The sequence below is a fragment of the Gossypium hirsutum genome, chromosome A12 (assembly GCF_007990345.1).
Source record: "Gossypium hirsutum isolate 1008001.06 chromosome A12, Gossypium_hirsutum_v2.1, whole genome shotgun sequence".
Taxonomy (NCBI): domain Eukaryota; kingdom Viridiplantae; phylum Streptophyta; class Magnoliopsida; order Malvales; family Malvaceae; genus Gossypium; species Gossypium hirsutum.
In genome coordinates this window covers 33,945,397-33,962,155 of record NC_053435.1, presented here as the reverse complement: position 1 = coordinate 33,962,155, position 16,759 = coordinate 33,945,397, and the positions used below count along the sequence as shown (strand labels likewise).

Below are 16,759 nucleotides of genomic sequence, written 5' to 3'. Positions count from 1 at the left end.
CAACTTTTGTAAAGGGAATTTTAATGAAATTATGATTTAGGGACTAAATTGAAAAGATGTAAAATTCATGGAAAAATTTTGAATTTTATGAAATACATAGGCTGCAAATTTTACAAGTAGAAATCGGCTAGGCTTGAAATAAGAATTAAATTGCATGAATTCCATTTTTCGAGCCAAGGGACAAAATCATCATTAATTAAAAGTTTAGGAGCAAAATGGTAATTTTGTCTAAGATGTAAATTGAATTGAAATGAACATGAATTAATGTTAAATTCATTCATATAGATTCGGATAAACCAAATTTTGAGTTAGAACAAGGAAAAGAGAAAATGTTAGATTAGTAGATTTTACGTACACGAACATTTATCGAGAACGAGGAAAAAAGAAAATGTTAGATTAGTAGATTTTACGTACACGAACATTTATCGAGGTAAGTTCGTGTAACTAAATTGTGTAAATTTATATGCTTGAATTAAATGTTGTGTATTTGAATTGTATAAATGCCAAATATATGAAATTGGTTACATATCCAACAAAGTCCGATAAATATTAAATCCCATTTGAATAATGGAATTTGATGGATACAAGATTTCCTGATTGGTTGTGGTCCTGCATGTGTTGCAGACACACTACAGCTCTTACGAGCATCCCATTATAAGCCCTCTTGAGTTTCCCGTTATATGGTTCCTGCAACCATCCTAATCGGTAGTGATCTTGCATATGTTGCGAACTACCGCAGCTCTTTGTGAGTGTCCTGTTATATATTGGTTGTGATCCTGCATATATTGTGGACACAAACGCAGCTCTTTGTGAGCGCCCTGATATGACTCGCTTGAACTTTCCGATATATGGCTATCTGAAGCTTCTGATTAAAGGCTCTTCATGAGCTTCCTGATTAAAAGTTCTTTGTGAACTTCCTGATTATGGCTCTTATGGGCTTCCTGTTATATAGCCCGGATAAGCTTCATAATAGGCTCTTTGTGAGCTTCTTGTTATATGGGTTGAGAGAGGATTTCCCGATTATGTACTTTAAAGAGCACTCCTGAATATGAATTGATGGATTTCTTATATGTACACTTCGAATGTACTACCTGTGTATCCATCGATGTTTTCAATGATTCAACGGGCAAAATCCTGACATGAGAAAATATGAACATGAAATGAATTAATACACGTATCTGCCTGAAATACATGAAAATGATGATACATGATATATGAAAATACGAGATGATAATTTATGAACATGGAATTTGTTTGATGAATATGTTCTTCCATGATTATAGATTTGTACACCTTGAGTGTATTACCCGTGTGACACTAACATTTCAAATGATTTAATGGGAAAAGTTTTGACATGAAATAATCTAAACTCGAGACGAATTATTATGAAAATGTACTTTAAACACATACTAAACACATACGAACAAGATGGATGAGAAATGTGGCTTGGAAAATAGCCTATTTTCTTCCACACGGGCATGTATTTCAGCCGTGTGTAACACATGGCCCAGCACACGGGCGTGTGGCCTGGCCGTATATCCCCTACATCTTTAAAATGTCAAAAGAGAATGCCAGGAATTGATCACACAGCCTGACACACAGACGTGTGACTTGGTCATGTGACCCCTGCACCTATACATGGCCTAGCACACGTGCGTGTGACTTGGCTATGTAACCCAAGTCAGAGAGTTACATGGCCTGAGACACAGATGAGTCCCTTGGCCGTGTGAGCCACATAGCCTGACCACACGGGTGTGTGACTCCTGCACCTAGGAAAAATTTATAGATTTTGTGAGAAATTCTCTGAATACCTGGTTTAGTCCCGACTCATTTCTAATGCATGTTTTGGACCTCGAGGGTTCATATAAGGGACTTTATGTTTGATTTCTGACATGAATACTGTATAAAATGAAATATTTGTTTACTTTATCTGTATATTTTGGTAATGCTTCGTAACCCTGTTATGGTGACGAATATGGGTTTGGGGTGTTACAGTCATGACTCGGGTTCCCAACCGAAAGGGCATAAACATTTTCTTCATCCATGCCTTCATCGTCGATATCATTTGAGACTCCATCTACATCGAGGTCACTAAAATATTCACCCTCGTGATTAGAACAACTATTATTATTGAATCCATCTTCACCATCCACATCGATCTCAATCACGACTAGATGTATAACGAACATGGTGTGGATTTTCGACCCATGTCAATGTCTCTCCACCACCATTCCGTTCTACATAGGGGTAAGCAAAATTCTATTTGGATAAAAAAATTCGATAAAAAATCATATTTTGAATTAAATAGTTCGAGTTATTTGAGTTAATCAAGTTATTCAGATCAACTTGAATAAAAAAATTAAGTTTTTCAGTTTAACTCGAATATAAATTACAAAATTCGAGTTATCTGAAAATCTAAATAAGAAAATGCAAAATTACGTCGTTTTGATAAATATTTACTTTTTCTAAAGTTAAAAGTCAAAACCATTAAGTTAAAAGATAAAACTACGTCATTTTGATAAATGTTTACTCATTAGGTTAAAAGGCAAAACCATTGTATTGTTTATATAGTTAAATAATCTGATACTTCATTCACTAGTTAAATAATCGGTCCATGTAAACGTAGGATTTAGTATAATTAATAGAATTCGTTAACTCAACTCAACTTGACTTAGAATTTTTTTACTCGATTCAATTCGATTCGATTCGAAAAAATTTTAGTTGAGTTCGATTTCTAAAATAGGATTCGTCAACTCGACTAACTCAAAATTTTTTGACTCGATTCGACTTGACTCGATCAAATACACACCCCTAGTTCTGCACATCCAACATTAAGATCAATGTCAAACCCACACACAAACGACCTCCTATCGCTAGACGCTCTCGGAACCTTCGTACACACCCTTCAACTCCATATTGTTGACTTAATGGAGTCGTCTTCAACGAGCTTCACTTCCGCTAACTCAGCAAATAACTGAATCGATTCAGTGTTTAGTGCGACCATTGTCTCTACGTCTTCATCGTCTAAAAATTTCATCTTGATGAATTTGATAGAATTTGACAAATTTAAAAATTTGTAGAATAGTTTCAACATCCTCCTCCCACAACGTCAAGGAATTTTGCACTGATTTTTTTTTCATGTCATCGTCAAACACATTCTTATTGAACCTCATTCCTATTTTTTGGCAAGTTTCAAATGTACAACCCACAATTGTTTCCAAAATTACATCATCGAAATATATAGTTGCAAATAATTAATTATCCATATTTTCTTCTCTGAAACTACTAAAAAACTCTTCTCAAAAAACTTGAAATAAAATAAAGACTTTAAAAAATTGATGATTTTTACCCAAATTTGGGGTATATATAGTGTCCGATGGTGCCACCTTATGTCGACGATACTAGTTAAAAAATATTTTTTAACTATTAAAAAATACCTAAAAAGGCTGAAAAACCAAAAAATAAAAAATAAAACAGTACTTAGGACTAATCGGTCACGCTGAAAGCAGTACCTGTGACAAACCGATCACATAAGAGGCAACCCATCAGGTCGCTGCCATCAACGTGACCAATCAACCACAAATGCTGGTTCTTTTTCAACTTTTCAGTTTTCAATTTTTTTCAACAGCTAAAAAAATTAAAAATAATTCTCTACCACTTGACACAATGACGACACCATTAAAAAAAATTTTACTCCTGTATACTCGAAGAAATATTGACATTTTCTAAAAAATACATACTTGTACCATCTAACACATTGACAGCACCAAAAAAAATTATTAATTATTTTAAAATGATTGGAAGAAAGTAGAGTGGTTCCGTCAGTTGATCAGGCAACACTGGCTAGTTATTGTGCATTCTACCAATTTTCGTAAGTATTAACCTATCCTATTTCAATAATTAATTTTTATATTATTAAGGCAAAAAAGCCTCTGCATTTCTTCCAAGGAAAAGTTTCAGTGAATAAATTTCAGTCTGAGCATCTGCATTTCTTCCCAAGAAAATTGCAACCCTATCATAACTGCTTCTTCCATAGGTAATGAAATTGAATATACCTACATCGTTTTGCAACTAAATTCTTGAACTTATATGAATCGACAATAAATGAATTACACTCAAAATTTGATGCAAGTAACTCAATGTGATAATCGACCGATCATTGAGTTAAGGTCAAGTCTCTACTCGGCTGAATCCATTAACAAACTGTTCTGCTCACTTAAAAGGTCGATGGACATCCGCGATGGTATTCGATGACGTTCAAGAATCCGGGAAGTGGCTATTCTGGCTGATTCATAGTTTAATGCAACTACCCTATCATCATCCAAATCAATCCTCAAGCTCTCTCTGCTACAATTTTCCACAAGTTGGCACAAGTGCTTCAAATTTTTTATTTCAATTCCGTTGACGTTCTTGACCTGTCCACCAGTTTCTTTTTACCTCTCAGAAAACAAATAACCACGCATACATCATACACAAACGAATACGTAATTACATCAGCAGTTGGACATACACTGGTTTACAAGTGCAGACACATAATGGCATTAATGCAACCACCAAGTTAAACAGATCAATAAACAGATTTGATTCCATTTTTCTCAAAGGAGTACCCAATGGCCAAATATATGAAGAAAACTTTAAAAACCCTGGCATACCCATGTTTGACACACAACCTGACACACTTGAGTCCGAGTAATATAAATGCAAGCAGACATCTGGTCTTGAGTTTCAAATATTATTTGTCTGTCATCGGAATTGACTGAAAATGCAAATGAACTGATTTGAGGACTTTTTTTATGCAATCAAAGAGCAGTACAATTGAAGCCTAAGTATCATTCTCTTGTTCTCTTTTACTTTATTCAATGCTTTTCACTTCCTTGAAAATTGACATTTGAAAACAGATGAAACTCCTAATTTCCTAGCCGCTCAATGTCATGAGTTATGGATGCCTATATCTAACACTCGTGCCCAAATCTAACATAAAGGATGACTATTTTGCCTTTTATTGTCCTATTCCTATTTATATGATGAATGGCATTTTGTGACAGAAAATCTGTAACCTAGTTGCTCCTCTATCTCCTCGAAATGAATTTGGAACATTTCATGATGAATAGAAACGTTCATATGATGAATGGCTCCTCGAGCTCGTTGGTTGGCTTTGTTAACAGCCTGTAAATAACAGGTTTTTAGGGATTTGTAAATAGCTAATTTTAGGTATTTAGAGAGATTTTATTTTCTTTCCTTTCTAGGCAGAGTATAACTTTTATAAATTCTGACTTTGAGCTGAATTCAAGATGTACAATTCTCTCCTGGCATTTCTACTTTCATAACTGGTTTATTGGATGTAGAAAACAGCTATAGAAACAAAGATGATCCAACCAAAGGAAAATAAGAAAGTACCTGTAATTCAGCAAGACGCTCATAGCCTGCGTTGATATCATCCATCAAAACCTGAACCATATAACAGTTTGTCATGAAGGTGAACGGACATAGAAAATCCTTTGGTTTAGTATTTAAAGTTGTATATGAGAGGTTAAACGCTTGATACATGCCATTAGGCGAAGTTTTAGAAATTCATCAATTAATATGGTAAATGAAAGGGCAAATGGCATAATTCTACACCACCGGTGGAGTTAAAAAGCTGCACTAGTTGTATATAAAATAATAAAATTCCTTAAACCCTAATGATTCAATTAAATTTCCCCCTTTTTGGAGTATACGAGTGTAGGAGAGCCGCAAAGGAAGTAGTCCAAATTTCAATGATAGGACAATTATCTCATAAACCACTGATGGAGTTTCTGAACTTCAAGAATGAGGAGAGGATTCCATGGTTGCAGTAGTTCTAGCTCTAAATTAGAAGCACAAGGATCCATCTATCTAAAGGAGGTATGGAACCCCACCCCCCAGTACAATGCAGTTGAAAGAGTTGCCACCTTTCAGGTATGTTTAAAAATAAATATAATATAATAAAAGTACACATGTTAATTCTTTAATACCACTTATGGAGTTTAAGAAGAAACTGTCTCTGCATAGAAAACGTACTTGAATAATCTATTCCAAAAATAATAAGAAAACGAGAACAGTAGCATCCAAGATTTGATAGTTAAAATTGTTTGCTAAACCAAAGCTTCTATCTATATCGATTTATCTAGGACCTAAATTTTACTTGGTCTTTCTTGTAACTGAAATTGACAAACTACAAAGTTTTCATCTCAAAAGAAACAATCATGCACTAATGATGTCAAAAAAGTCTAGTTCAAACCTGAGACAAGATTACAAGTTGTTCCCCAGCTCTTTTAGGCAGCTCCCTTAGAGCAAGTTCGCAGAGCCGACGAGGTGAAGAATTATACCAGTCTTCCCCATACTCGTGTAGGTATGGCTGGGTTAGTGGAACAAAAACCAGACCGGCAAAAATATAATAACTAGGAAGTTTATCAAATTGATGAACTGGAACCAGCGGCTGCAACTGTAAGATCAATGAAAACTAATAAATTAATGATTCAAAATCAAGGTTAATTTCACCACTAACCAAACAATGCACTGACATAAGTAGTTATATTATTAATAATTTCAGCAGTCAGAAAACATGTGTAATAAGACCAATTGAAGCATTAAAAATACTATAAGATTCTGCACTGGAAAAAGTAAACCAAATATTGTCAAAAGGCAGCAAGAATCTACAAGCACCTTAAAGTTGAGTAATTGAAAGCCTGTGCTTACAAGGAACCTTTTATAGCACAAGAATCAGAATCCATTTAAGCATTCACCTCAGGCAATGGATACAGACACCTTACTTCCTAAACATGGTTCATGAGCAGCTGTTTGATCCTCCGTTCAATAGGATATGTATTTACATTTCGGTTTTAGGTGTACTAACGAGAAAACAAATTGTAGCAGACAAATTTCTGTCTTTTTTTTAATTGCAGCAGTTATATGGAGGAACATGATGGCTTTCCAATCTTCTTGGTTGTAAAAAATATATATGGCCATTGCTATCTGGTCTTCTAGCAAGGGATTTATCACCATCTTCAATATGTCTCAGGACAATTCCTACTAAAACATTGATTAGAGATAAAAAGACAATTATCTATTTTACCTTGCCCAATAGCAAAGACTTCCTTCTTCATTTATGGTGGGAATTACATGAGTATTCCTCATTTCATTGAAGCAGAGGATATGCTAGAGTGTTTCACTTCAGTTAACTTCTAATTAGGGCTCAATTAACAGCTACAATATATGCTTTCCAGGCAAATAATTAGCCTATAACTATGATGGGGATGGCCGATTATTGGGAGTTTGAAAATTAAAATCTCTTCAAAACAAAGTTCAATATGACTTTTTATTCATCCATAGTGCCTTCTATTCTATTCCTCATCCTTTATCTACTCTTTCTTTACTGGACTCTCTTATAAAAAAACGAGTCTCATTTTAATAGCCAAGTTTTGGCTATCAGCCCAAAGCATCCTAATTCTTCAATAATAGGAGCATAATGATACTATCCCTTCTAAAATTAACTCTCAGAGTTAATTCAATTCCTACATAAACACGCCTTTACTTGCAAATCCCCACTCAGCTTCACCATGCTGGTGAACACAACACCTATTTATTCCAACAATTAAATTATCTGTTTAAATCATAAAAACTGGTCTAGAAGTTTAAATTTTTGCTTACAACTCCACTATCAAATTCTGCTTCATCAATTAATCTATTTCCTTTCTTTTAACAACAGTATTAAAGCCATTAAGGGAGAGAATGTCGTTTTCTATTCAAAATGAGAATGAAGAAAAAAAATGTTAATCAGGCACAGATTGTACCTAAAAAGAACCGCAAAATATAATCAAATTTAATAAATCATTACAGGTGGCATATATGAAGAATTCGGGCTCTTCATGGTTCCTTAAAACTTTCATTAACCCAGGTCACAAGGTTTATGCAAATTGTGGATATTACTATATTTAATAAACCTGTAAAAGAATTACTCACAGGTTGAAGGGTGATGGTGAATGCATGCTCTCCACCATTTCTCAGGAGTTTGACTAGTGCAGTTTCATTGGGTTTCTTCATAGACACCAAATGATCAAATGTTATCCGTTCCCTGTTCCGGAAAGGAACTGCAATGGCATGTAAATTCCACTCCAAATTAAGTACAGCAGAAAATTATGAATACCAATAAAGTTACCACATACTAGTATATTATCCAAAAGAAAAACATTAGGGAAATTCTATCCCTGAGCATCTCACTTTCAAGAAACCAAAACAAAATTAAAAACAAAAAATAGAAATTCCCCTTATAGTGACAATGGTAGGTGCCTTATTTGAAGAAACTGAGGATAAATGTAATCATGTTACCAGAACAAAAAAAAGCACCAATGAGAAAAGGTCTAAATTTTATCTTAGAAGGGGTCAGAAAATTTTATTAAGAAAATGCAATTGGCATGATTGCAAAATGTTTATTGGCAAAATGTTGAATCTCATTTGAAATTAAGATGATAAAAAATTGAGTGAACAGTTATAATTCAAGTACCAGTTCCATCATTTGCTATAGGCACACCATCAAATTCAAGGATGATATCATCCTTTTTTAGGACTCCATACGCATCAGACAAAGGATTAATTTTGCTCACAAGTACACCTGTCATATGAGGTTGCATTTTGAAGTGGTTACGAAGTTGAACATTTTCTGTAGGTTGACATGAGAGACCCATAGAGCAGAATCCCATGTATTTTCCACTTTCCTCTATACCAGCTATAAAATGCTTTATAACAGGAACAGGAATTATATAGCTGCATATCATGAAAAGAAAAAATAAAAAAAGATTGAAATATATACTTGGCCAGAAGGAATAATCTTATGCTTTTGAACTGACAAGAAGTTACTTTAAGTTTTAATAATGTTCGGTCTGGACATGTCCAGCTTAGCTTTCAACTTTTTTTTATGCAAGTTTTTAAAGTTTCAGATAATATAAACTAAATAACACAATTCTCAACCCTAGCCTATATCATATTTCCTTAAACATCCCAATATGGTCTCTGGTTCTCAAGGCACTGTTCTGAACATAATATCCATTAAAAGCTTCCTTCTAATAAATATGGCCAAAATGTCTAGAATTTAATAAACCTTAAATGGTTTTTTTTAATAGAAAGAAACAAAAAGATGCTTTCTTCTTCTGATATTCCTTTTTTCTTTTTGCTGGTGCTTGTGTTCATCCACAATTAAGATCTAAAAATGCATGGTGCATGTCAAGGTACTAGATTTTTAATAGTGGATAGACTCATATAGTGAAGGAATAAACAAACAAGCAAGCACCATTTAAATTACAAACTACACATGTGAAATGGTACATCGTTTAGCATTACATAAGGTTTAATAAATGATAATACTCAAGATAGCTATCAATGCTATTTGAGGGAAAATGGGGCAACAACAAAGAGAATGCAATACTGAAATCCCACTAAATATAGTGGAAATTCGTAGAACCCCAAGTAAAAAAAACATTTTATCACCATAAGAATCAATGATCAAAAATAGATAACCTGAAACCAAAATGATGTTTATGAAGGAAACAAACTCACAACTCACCCAATATTCTCTGCACCTGAAAGGTTTTGGAAAGCTACACCAGCAACTTTGTTCCCCATAATTGCAGGGCCCCCACTATTCCCTGGGTTTATAGCTGCATCTATCTGTATTGCCATCAGCTGGGTAGCACCATGTACATATTGTGTAGGTTCAACTCTAGAAACAACCCCTTTAGTAACAGAAATGTTGTCACCTCCTGCATCCAGGCAAGGGCAATATGACATGTAAAAAATAAAACACAAACTAATTCCTAAAAGAAAGTTCAACATCCCATCGTTTGCTGTTATTGATGCCTTTGTGGGCATGTACTATGTCAGACACAAGAAATTGACAGCAGAATAAGGGGTTTGAATCTGACTTAATTCTAATTGTGATTGTTATTTTGTGGGATTGAATTCTGATTTTATTTCCTACAATTTCCATATTAGTATGCTATCAAATTAGGGCTTTGCATCTATTGTATATAATATATTAGTAGAGATATATTTAGATTTTATTACATATAGATTTTATTTACTTCGATTTGTTTCCTTAATTTAACTCTCGTAGCTTTGTATAAATAGGATACCCTAGTGTCACGGGCCACAGTTCAAAACCCGTGACCATCACACCAAATGAATTCCATGGAGGTCTATCGTTTAGATGGGAATCATTTGACTCACGAGAGTTGGCCCGATTCAAAGAGCTATTGAAAAAGCCTATTCATTTGAAGCCTGGGTAGCCCAATGACGCTGATATGGACTGATAAGCTACTTTATTAAATATGGGAACTAATCTTAAAAGATTGAGGAGAATAATATATTGCAAGATTTGATTTGATTTGATCTGATTATGTAAATGGATTATGTAATATTGTAAGTCTCATTATTTAAGGGACAGACTAATCTCGTCCATCGATGTAACTCAGTCAATTTTGAGGGAGCTCAACTATAAATAGAGTGCCTCATTGTTTCTTGTATTCTTTGAGAGAAAGTAATACAATTGAAAACATTTACTCAAACACCTCTCGTGCATAGTTTTCTAGTTTTCTTTGGTTTTCTATTCTTTTATGACTTCTTTTGGCTAAGTTGCTTGCGCTATATAATTTGGTGCCTTGAAGGAATTCTTTGTAAATCCTCAATTGTTTGGTGGTTAGGCTAACTTAGCCGTGTTTGCATCAAAATGATCACCTAAGGCCGCATGAAACGCAATACGAAAGTTCTAGGCCCATGACCCTAGTATGTGAATAGATAGAAGCTCTTTTTTCTTGTGTTACTGTTTCTTGACTCCTATTTTCATAAAATGGTATCAAAGGAATTTTGGCTCGATTTACAAGTTTTCACCTTTCCACACTCGTCAACACGTGGGGGTGCATTGAGCATCGTTTGAAATTGAGTGTGAAGAAAAAGCTTTAGAGCCAAAATACATGCAAACATCACTCCCAGTAATAACAATGTAATCAACATAAACCACTAATAAAATAATACCTCCCTCGAAGTGTTTATAAAACGCTGTGTGATCACAATTACTCTTCTTCAACCCAAATACCTGGAGTGCCTCACTAAATTTACCAAACCAAGACAAGGGCTCTGTTTTCAATCCATAAAAAGATTTTCTAAGTCGACATACCTTCTCACTATGACAAGTAATTCATACCTCTTTTCTACCTTCCAATCTCAAATGACCTTATCTAAAATTACTTCGGTCAATGAATCAACTTCTTGTGTTCTTAGGTCTAGAATTGTCCAACCTCATCCCTTCCCTTAAACTTAGTCTTAATGTTTGCCTAATATTTCATTTACTCTAATCTCTTTTAGTAAACATACATGTGCCCTAAATTATTGTGTCTCATTTTCCTAATCATTATCTTTTTCAAGATCTTACGACAAAGCAATTTATTGGTAGAGGTTATGAAGTTCAAGGTTTTTATGTTCTTGGTACAAAGGTATCGAGATCCATTGCTTGTTCTAGCGTGTTAACTCCTTTAGAGATGCATTGTTTGTTGGGTCATCCTACGTTATAGTCTTTGAAGAAATTGTGTCCTTAATTTAAATGTCTAGCTTGTCAAACATCCTCGTCCTTTAGTTTCTAGAGTTAATAAACTAGTTAAGTCCCCTTTTGAGTTAGTTCATTCTAATGTTTGGGGTCCTTGTCCTATTTCTTCTATGGTTGGGTTTGGATTTTTGTTGTTGATATAAAAACTCAATTCGATTTTCCAATATGTACATTACGAAGTAATGATGCAAAAGAAGATTTTTCTAATTTATTTAAAGATTATATGATTAAAAATGGAATTCATCAATATTCATGTATTGGTACTCCTCAAAATGAGGCTACTGAATGTAAACGTAGATGTCTTGAAGTTGATAGAGCTCTCCTTTTCAAATGAAAGTTCCAAAATGTTTTTGGGCAGATATCTCCACAACTTGTTTTATAATAAATCATAAGCCCTCTTCATTTCTTAATGGTGATATTCTTTAAAATGTTCCTTTTCCATCTAAATTATTGTTTCCTATTGAACCTTTAAGATATTTGAAAATACTTGTTTTGTTCACGATGTTCATCCACGAGTAACAAAATTAGATCCAAAATCTCCTAAGCATGTCTTTCTTGGGTACTATTGTCTTCATAAGGTTATAATTGTTATTCTGTAGATCTTAAACAATATTTAGTGTCTAATGATGTCACTTTCCTTGAAAATTCTGCTTTTTTCTCATATGATTCTAATAGCTCACAAGAGGAATATACATTTTGGTGTGTACAATCAGCTAATTCTCCAAACGTAAATGCACTTGCTCCACCATCCACTCGGCCACCTATAATTCATGTTTATTCACAATCAAAAAATTCCATAAACAAATCATCTACCAATCTCTTCGCTAGTGGACCCAACCTCTAGTTATTCTGATCCAGGTCTTGACCTTCTATTTCCCTTTTTCGACTAGATTATTTGCTGATGATGCAACTTGGGAAGATGTTTTTCACTTCAAAATTGCCTTCCCTAATTCTAAGCTTGAGGACAAGCTTTTTCTCCAAGGAAGTAAAGTTACTGACTTGTGGCTTTGAATTTGATTTAATTCTGATTGTGATTCTAATTTTGTGGGACTTAATTCTGATTTTATTTCCTAAAAGTTCCCATATTAGTTTAATTAAGAGTTTACTAGTATACTATCAAACCAAGGCTTTACATCCATTACCTAATTCGTAAACCCCTATATAAATAGTGAAATTATTCATGAATAAGACAAATTGAATGTCTAATAAATTAAGGTAGCCTACTTGTTAGAGTTTCAAGAGAAGCAACTCCCTTAGAGTTCACATCACCATAAGAAAAACTAGGAATATGAATAAGGCAAGACCTTTCCTTCAAATTTGATTTCTCATTAATTGTCTGGTGACTTGATCCCAAACTTGAGACCATAACATTCGCCCACAAGGAAACCTTCAAAGCCTAATACCTTATCAAAAATTTCTTTAAAAGGTCTTTTCTAGTAACAAAAAAGAGATTTAATTTATTGATACTTAAAATTAGAGGAATGCGGCTTGCACTGAAAGTCTAACAAATAGTAAGTATTCAAAAGTCATATATAACCGATAGAAGGCTAATGTGTCTTTGGCATTTGCCCAGATGCTATGTTACTCCAACTCTTCCTTTTTCTTTAAGTACCCATCTCTTATGCATAATCAAACATAGGCATGAGAATATAACCCTCCAAATACATTAAAAGACTCGTTAAAGAATGAATATACCCATATAGAACACATATCCAACACTCACTCCCAAGTTCAAGTAACAAGGCCAAGATGTTTTACTTTGTTGACAATAGCAATGATCACTCTAGTTGTCAAGAAACACATTTAGAATCGAATTTACCTATCAATTTGATGGTTCTTTCTGAGAAATGGAAAGAACCATTGTAGCTTCATGTAACTCAAACAAGAAAGGAAAAGCAGAAAATGAAATCAAATTGGGTGGATTAAAAGCAGAAAATGAAATCAAATTGGGTGGATTTGATCACCTTGAGGATATCCAACAACAGCAACAGCTTCTTGCAGAAATGGGATGTCTCCAAGCTCCAAGAAATTCATACCCTCCCAAAACTCTGGGCTTTCAACAACAAGAATGGCTAAGTCACATTCATGGCCCACAGCTTGAACCTCAGCTCTATATTTAGTGGGGGAGCCATGCTTTCTAACAAGAACAAATGTATGATCAGCCACAACATGAGCGTTTGTGAGAATCTTTTTTCCCGGAATAACAAATCCTACAATTAAAGAAACAATTAAACTGGTAAAGCAAAGCAACCAGAAAATCCAGAATGATTGGCATTGCTGTCATCAATTTGGTGCACAAGATTGAAATAGAAAAGGACCTGAACCCATGGTTTCGCGTTGCGACTTATTCTGCCATGGAAGGAAATAATTAGGACTACTGCTAACAGTGAAGATCTTGACCACTGAGTCAAGAGCCAACTCTATTGCCTCATAAGTGTCAGTTACGGTATACAGAGAGCGTCTTCGCCATTGCCGGAGGCTACTCTGTTGCTCCCAGACATAAAATCTACTAAATTTGATGTCAGTGTTGCAAAATGAAGGAACAACTTTGGGTTTACTGAAACAATAACCTTTTGCCAAGATCAAGGACGACCAGCGCTTATTACAACAACATTTTAGCCTCCGCAATGAGCGGATTGAACAACTTAACATCCTACGGGGGCTTGTGAAGGAGGCCGAGATGGTAAAGACGAATGAATGACTACAAGATTAATACAACAAATACACAACTACGGAGGGGTTTGTTCATACCAACTATTTATATATATATATATATATACACGAAGGGAATGTGAAGTGATTGCTGCTGCAATGCAGGTACAATTTAAACAAAAAGTAGGGTTTGCGGGTTAGCTTATGCCCGGTGTGGATAGCTAGAAAAATTTGAATTTGGATTAGAAATTTTAAATGATAATAAATAAAAAGTTGTATTTGACTTTAGGTAAATTTAAGTTGAATTTGTTAAATTTTGAAATTATTTTAAATTCAAAATCGATTAAAAAAACATGAGAAGGTTTGTTTTGTTTGTTTTCTTTTCCCGTACTTTCTTCGAAACACAAATAGTAAATAATTAATTTTATTTATAACATATCATGAATAAAGTTTAATATTTTCATAATTAGATCAATAAATGAACTTATCATATCATTGATTCTTGGTTCAATTAATATTAATATTTAAAATATTTAAAAATAGATAAAATCGTTTTATCCGATTCAATTGATTCACAAGTCAATTAATCTAATCCCTTATTTCAAACTAGTATCCCAGTCGATTTTCGATCCAACTAGTTCGATCGGCCAGTTCAATTCTAAAAATAGTGACGAAGCTTCATGCATTTAATTTAATATCGTGTAGATATTCAAATTTTCATTTATGCCATAATTTCCACAATTTTAATTTTAAACCCTTTGACTTTTAATTTATACTTAAGTTCACTTATACCCAGTGCAATCGATCTAACTAGCTAGTTTAGTCCGATTTTGGAAATAGTGACGAACCTTCATGTTTTTAATTTAATACAATATAAATATTCAAAAATTTCATTCTTACTATTATTTTCACAATTTGAATTTATAAATCCTGATTTTTAATTCATACCTAAGTAAGCCCACTTATTTAAGTACAAATCAAATTATATGATTTTATCCAAGTATAAAAAAAGTATAAATGACTTGTATAAATAATACAAAGTTGAGAGTTCTTTTTAATATTTTAACCTAAAAATTTTATAAAAAATAGAAAGTTACATTTTGTTGGCCAATGCATAACTCAAAAAGAAAAAGACCTCTTTGAAAGAATATGTAACAGTCCAATTTTCAGTGATGTCAGAAATAGTGATTCGAGATCACTAAATCCGATGAGTAAGTTCAAAAATTTAATAAATTAATATTTATGAGTCAAGTGTGATTTTAGAAATATTTTTGAATTAGTAAAATTTGTGATTTAAAAGAATTTATTAGGTAAATTGGGTCAAAAATAAGGTACTGAGACCTCGATCTCATAAATCAAGCTATAAATATTTTTATAAATATTTACGGAGTGTTATTGAGTTAGTATTAAAGTTTCGTTAGAAAAATTTAACGTTTTGATAGTTAATTAATTAAAAATGACTAAATTAAAAAAGTACAAAATTTATTAAAGTGATTAAATAGCTTGAAAAGCAAATAAGGGAGGACTTAAAGAGTAATTTAGCCTAAGTTATTTGGCTGGGACGGAGGGTAAAAGAAATAGCAAAATTTGGTGTGAACAAAGGGTAAAATGCTAAATTAATGAAATTAAAAATAAAACAAGTGACCAAATTGAAATCTAGAGAATTCTTCATCAAATTTCAGTCCAAAAAACGCCATAGGAGAACCTTGAAGCTGGTTTTTCTTATTTTTACTTCAAGTGAGTTCAATTCTTGCTTTTTCTTTGTAATTTTTATATTTTTTGTGACTTTTACAATCAGATCCAACTATTTAATTCATTAGTTTTTTATTTCATGAATAATTTTGAAAGTTACCATTGAAGAGTTCTGGAATTTTATGATAAATTAGCATGGATTTGAAGCTTTAATCTTGTTATATGATTATTTTATTAAGTAATTTTGATAGAAATAGATTTTAAGACCTAATTGTGAAAAAGATTAAATCTTAGGGTTTGGTAGGAAATTCTGAATGTCAAAAGCTGTGAAATAGCCTATAATACGTAGGTAAAGTGTTAATTAAGAAAAATTAGCTCAATTGGTGGGTTAATTGATCAGAGACTAAATTGTAAAAACTGTAAAAGTTGGGGTAAATATGTAATTTTAAAAATTGAAGGGCATAAATTGTGAAGTGAATTAGAATTGAATTAGATGATAATAAATAAATAATTTTACATTATACATCAAGAACTCGATGATAAACACGGAAAAGAGAAATTAATAGATTAGTTCTTGAATTTCTGCAACCTCTACAAACTGCCCAGGTAAGTTCATATGGTTGAATTTTCATGATTATTTGTTAAATTTAGGAATGATATAATGTATTATTTCATATGTTTGTTATTTAATTATGATTATTGTAAAAATATGAAAATTGGATCGAAAGTTCAAATTAAGTGAAACGTAGGGTTGAGTACGATCGTTCCGTGACAAAAGACGAATTGAGGGATAAGACCATGGTT

The 16,759-nt window shown here is 33.2% G+C and overlaps 1 protein-coding gene across 4 annotated transcripts; it reads right to left on the bottom strand.

Moving 5' to 3' along the window:
* Positions 1 to 4,004: 4,004 nt before the first annotated feature.
* LOC107941989 (protease Do-like 10, mitochondrial) lies at positions 4,005 to 14,495 on the bottom strand. 4 transcript variants are annotated; one of them, XM_016875624.2, is made up of 8 exons: positions 13,930 to 14,495; positions 13,576 to 13,821; positions 9,578 to 9,773; positions 8,522 to 8,781; positions 7,981 to 8,108; positions 6,260 to 6,463; positions 5,398 to 5,448; positions 4,005 to 4,415 (listed from the first exon to the last, which is right to left on the bottom strand). In XM_016875624.2, exons 1-8 carry the CDS (start codon positions 14,261 to 14,263, stop codon positions 4,179 to 4,181), a joined length of 1,656 nt encoding a protein of 551 aa, XP_016731113.1. In that variant the 5' UTR covers positions 14,264 to 14,495; the 3' UTR covers positions 4,005 to 4,178. The 4 variants fall into 4 exon arrangements, with proteins under 4 accessions (XP_016731113.1, XP_016731114.1, XP_016731115.1 ...); XM_016875625.2 differs by having other exon boundaries at positions 4,005 to 5,166; positions 13,930 to 14,485; XM_016875626.2 differs by having other exon boundaries at positions 4,005 to 4,437; positions 13,930 to 14,485.
* Positions 14,496 to 16,759: the final 2,264 nt, after the last annotated feature.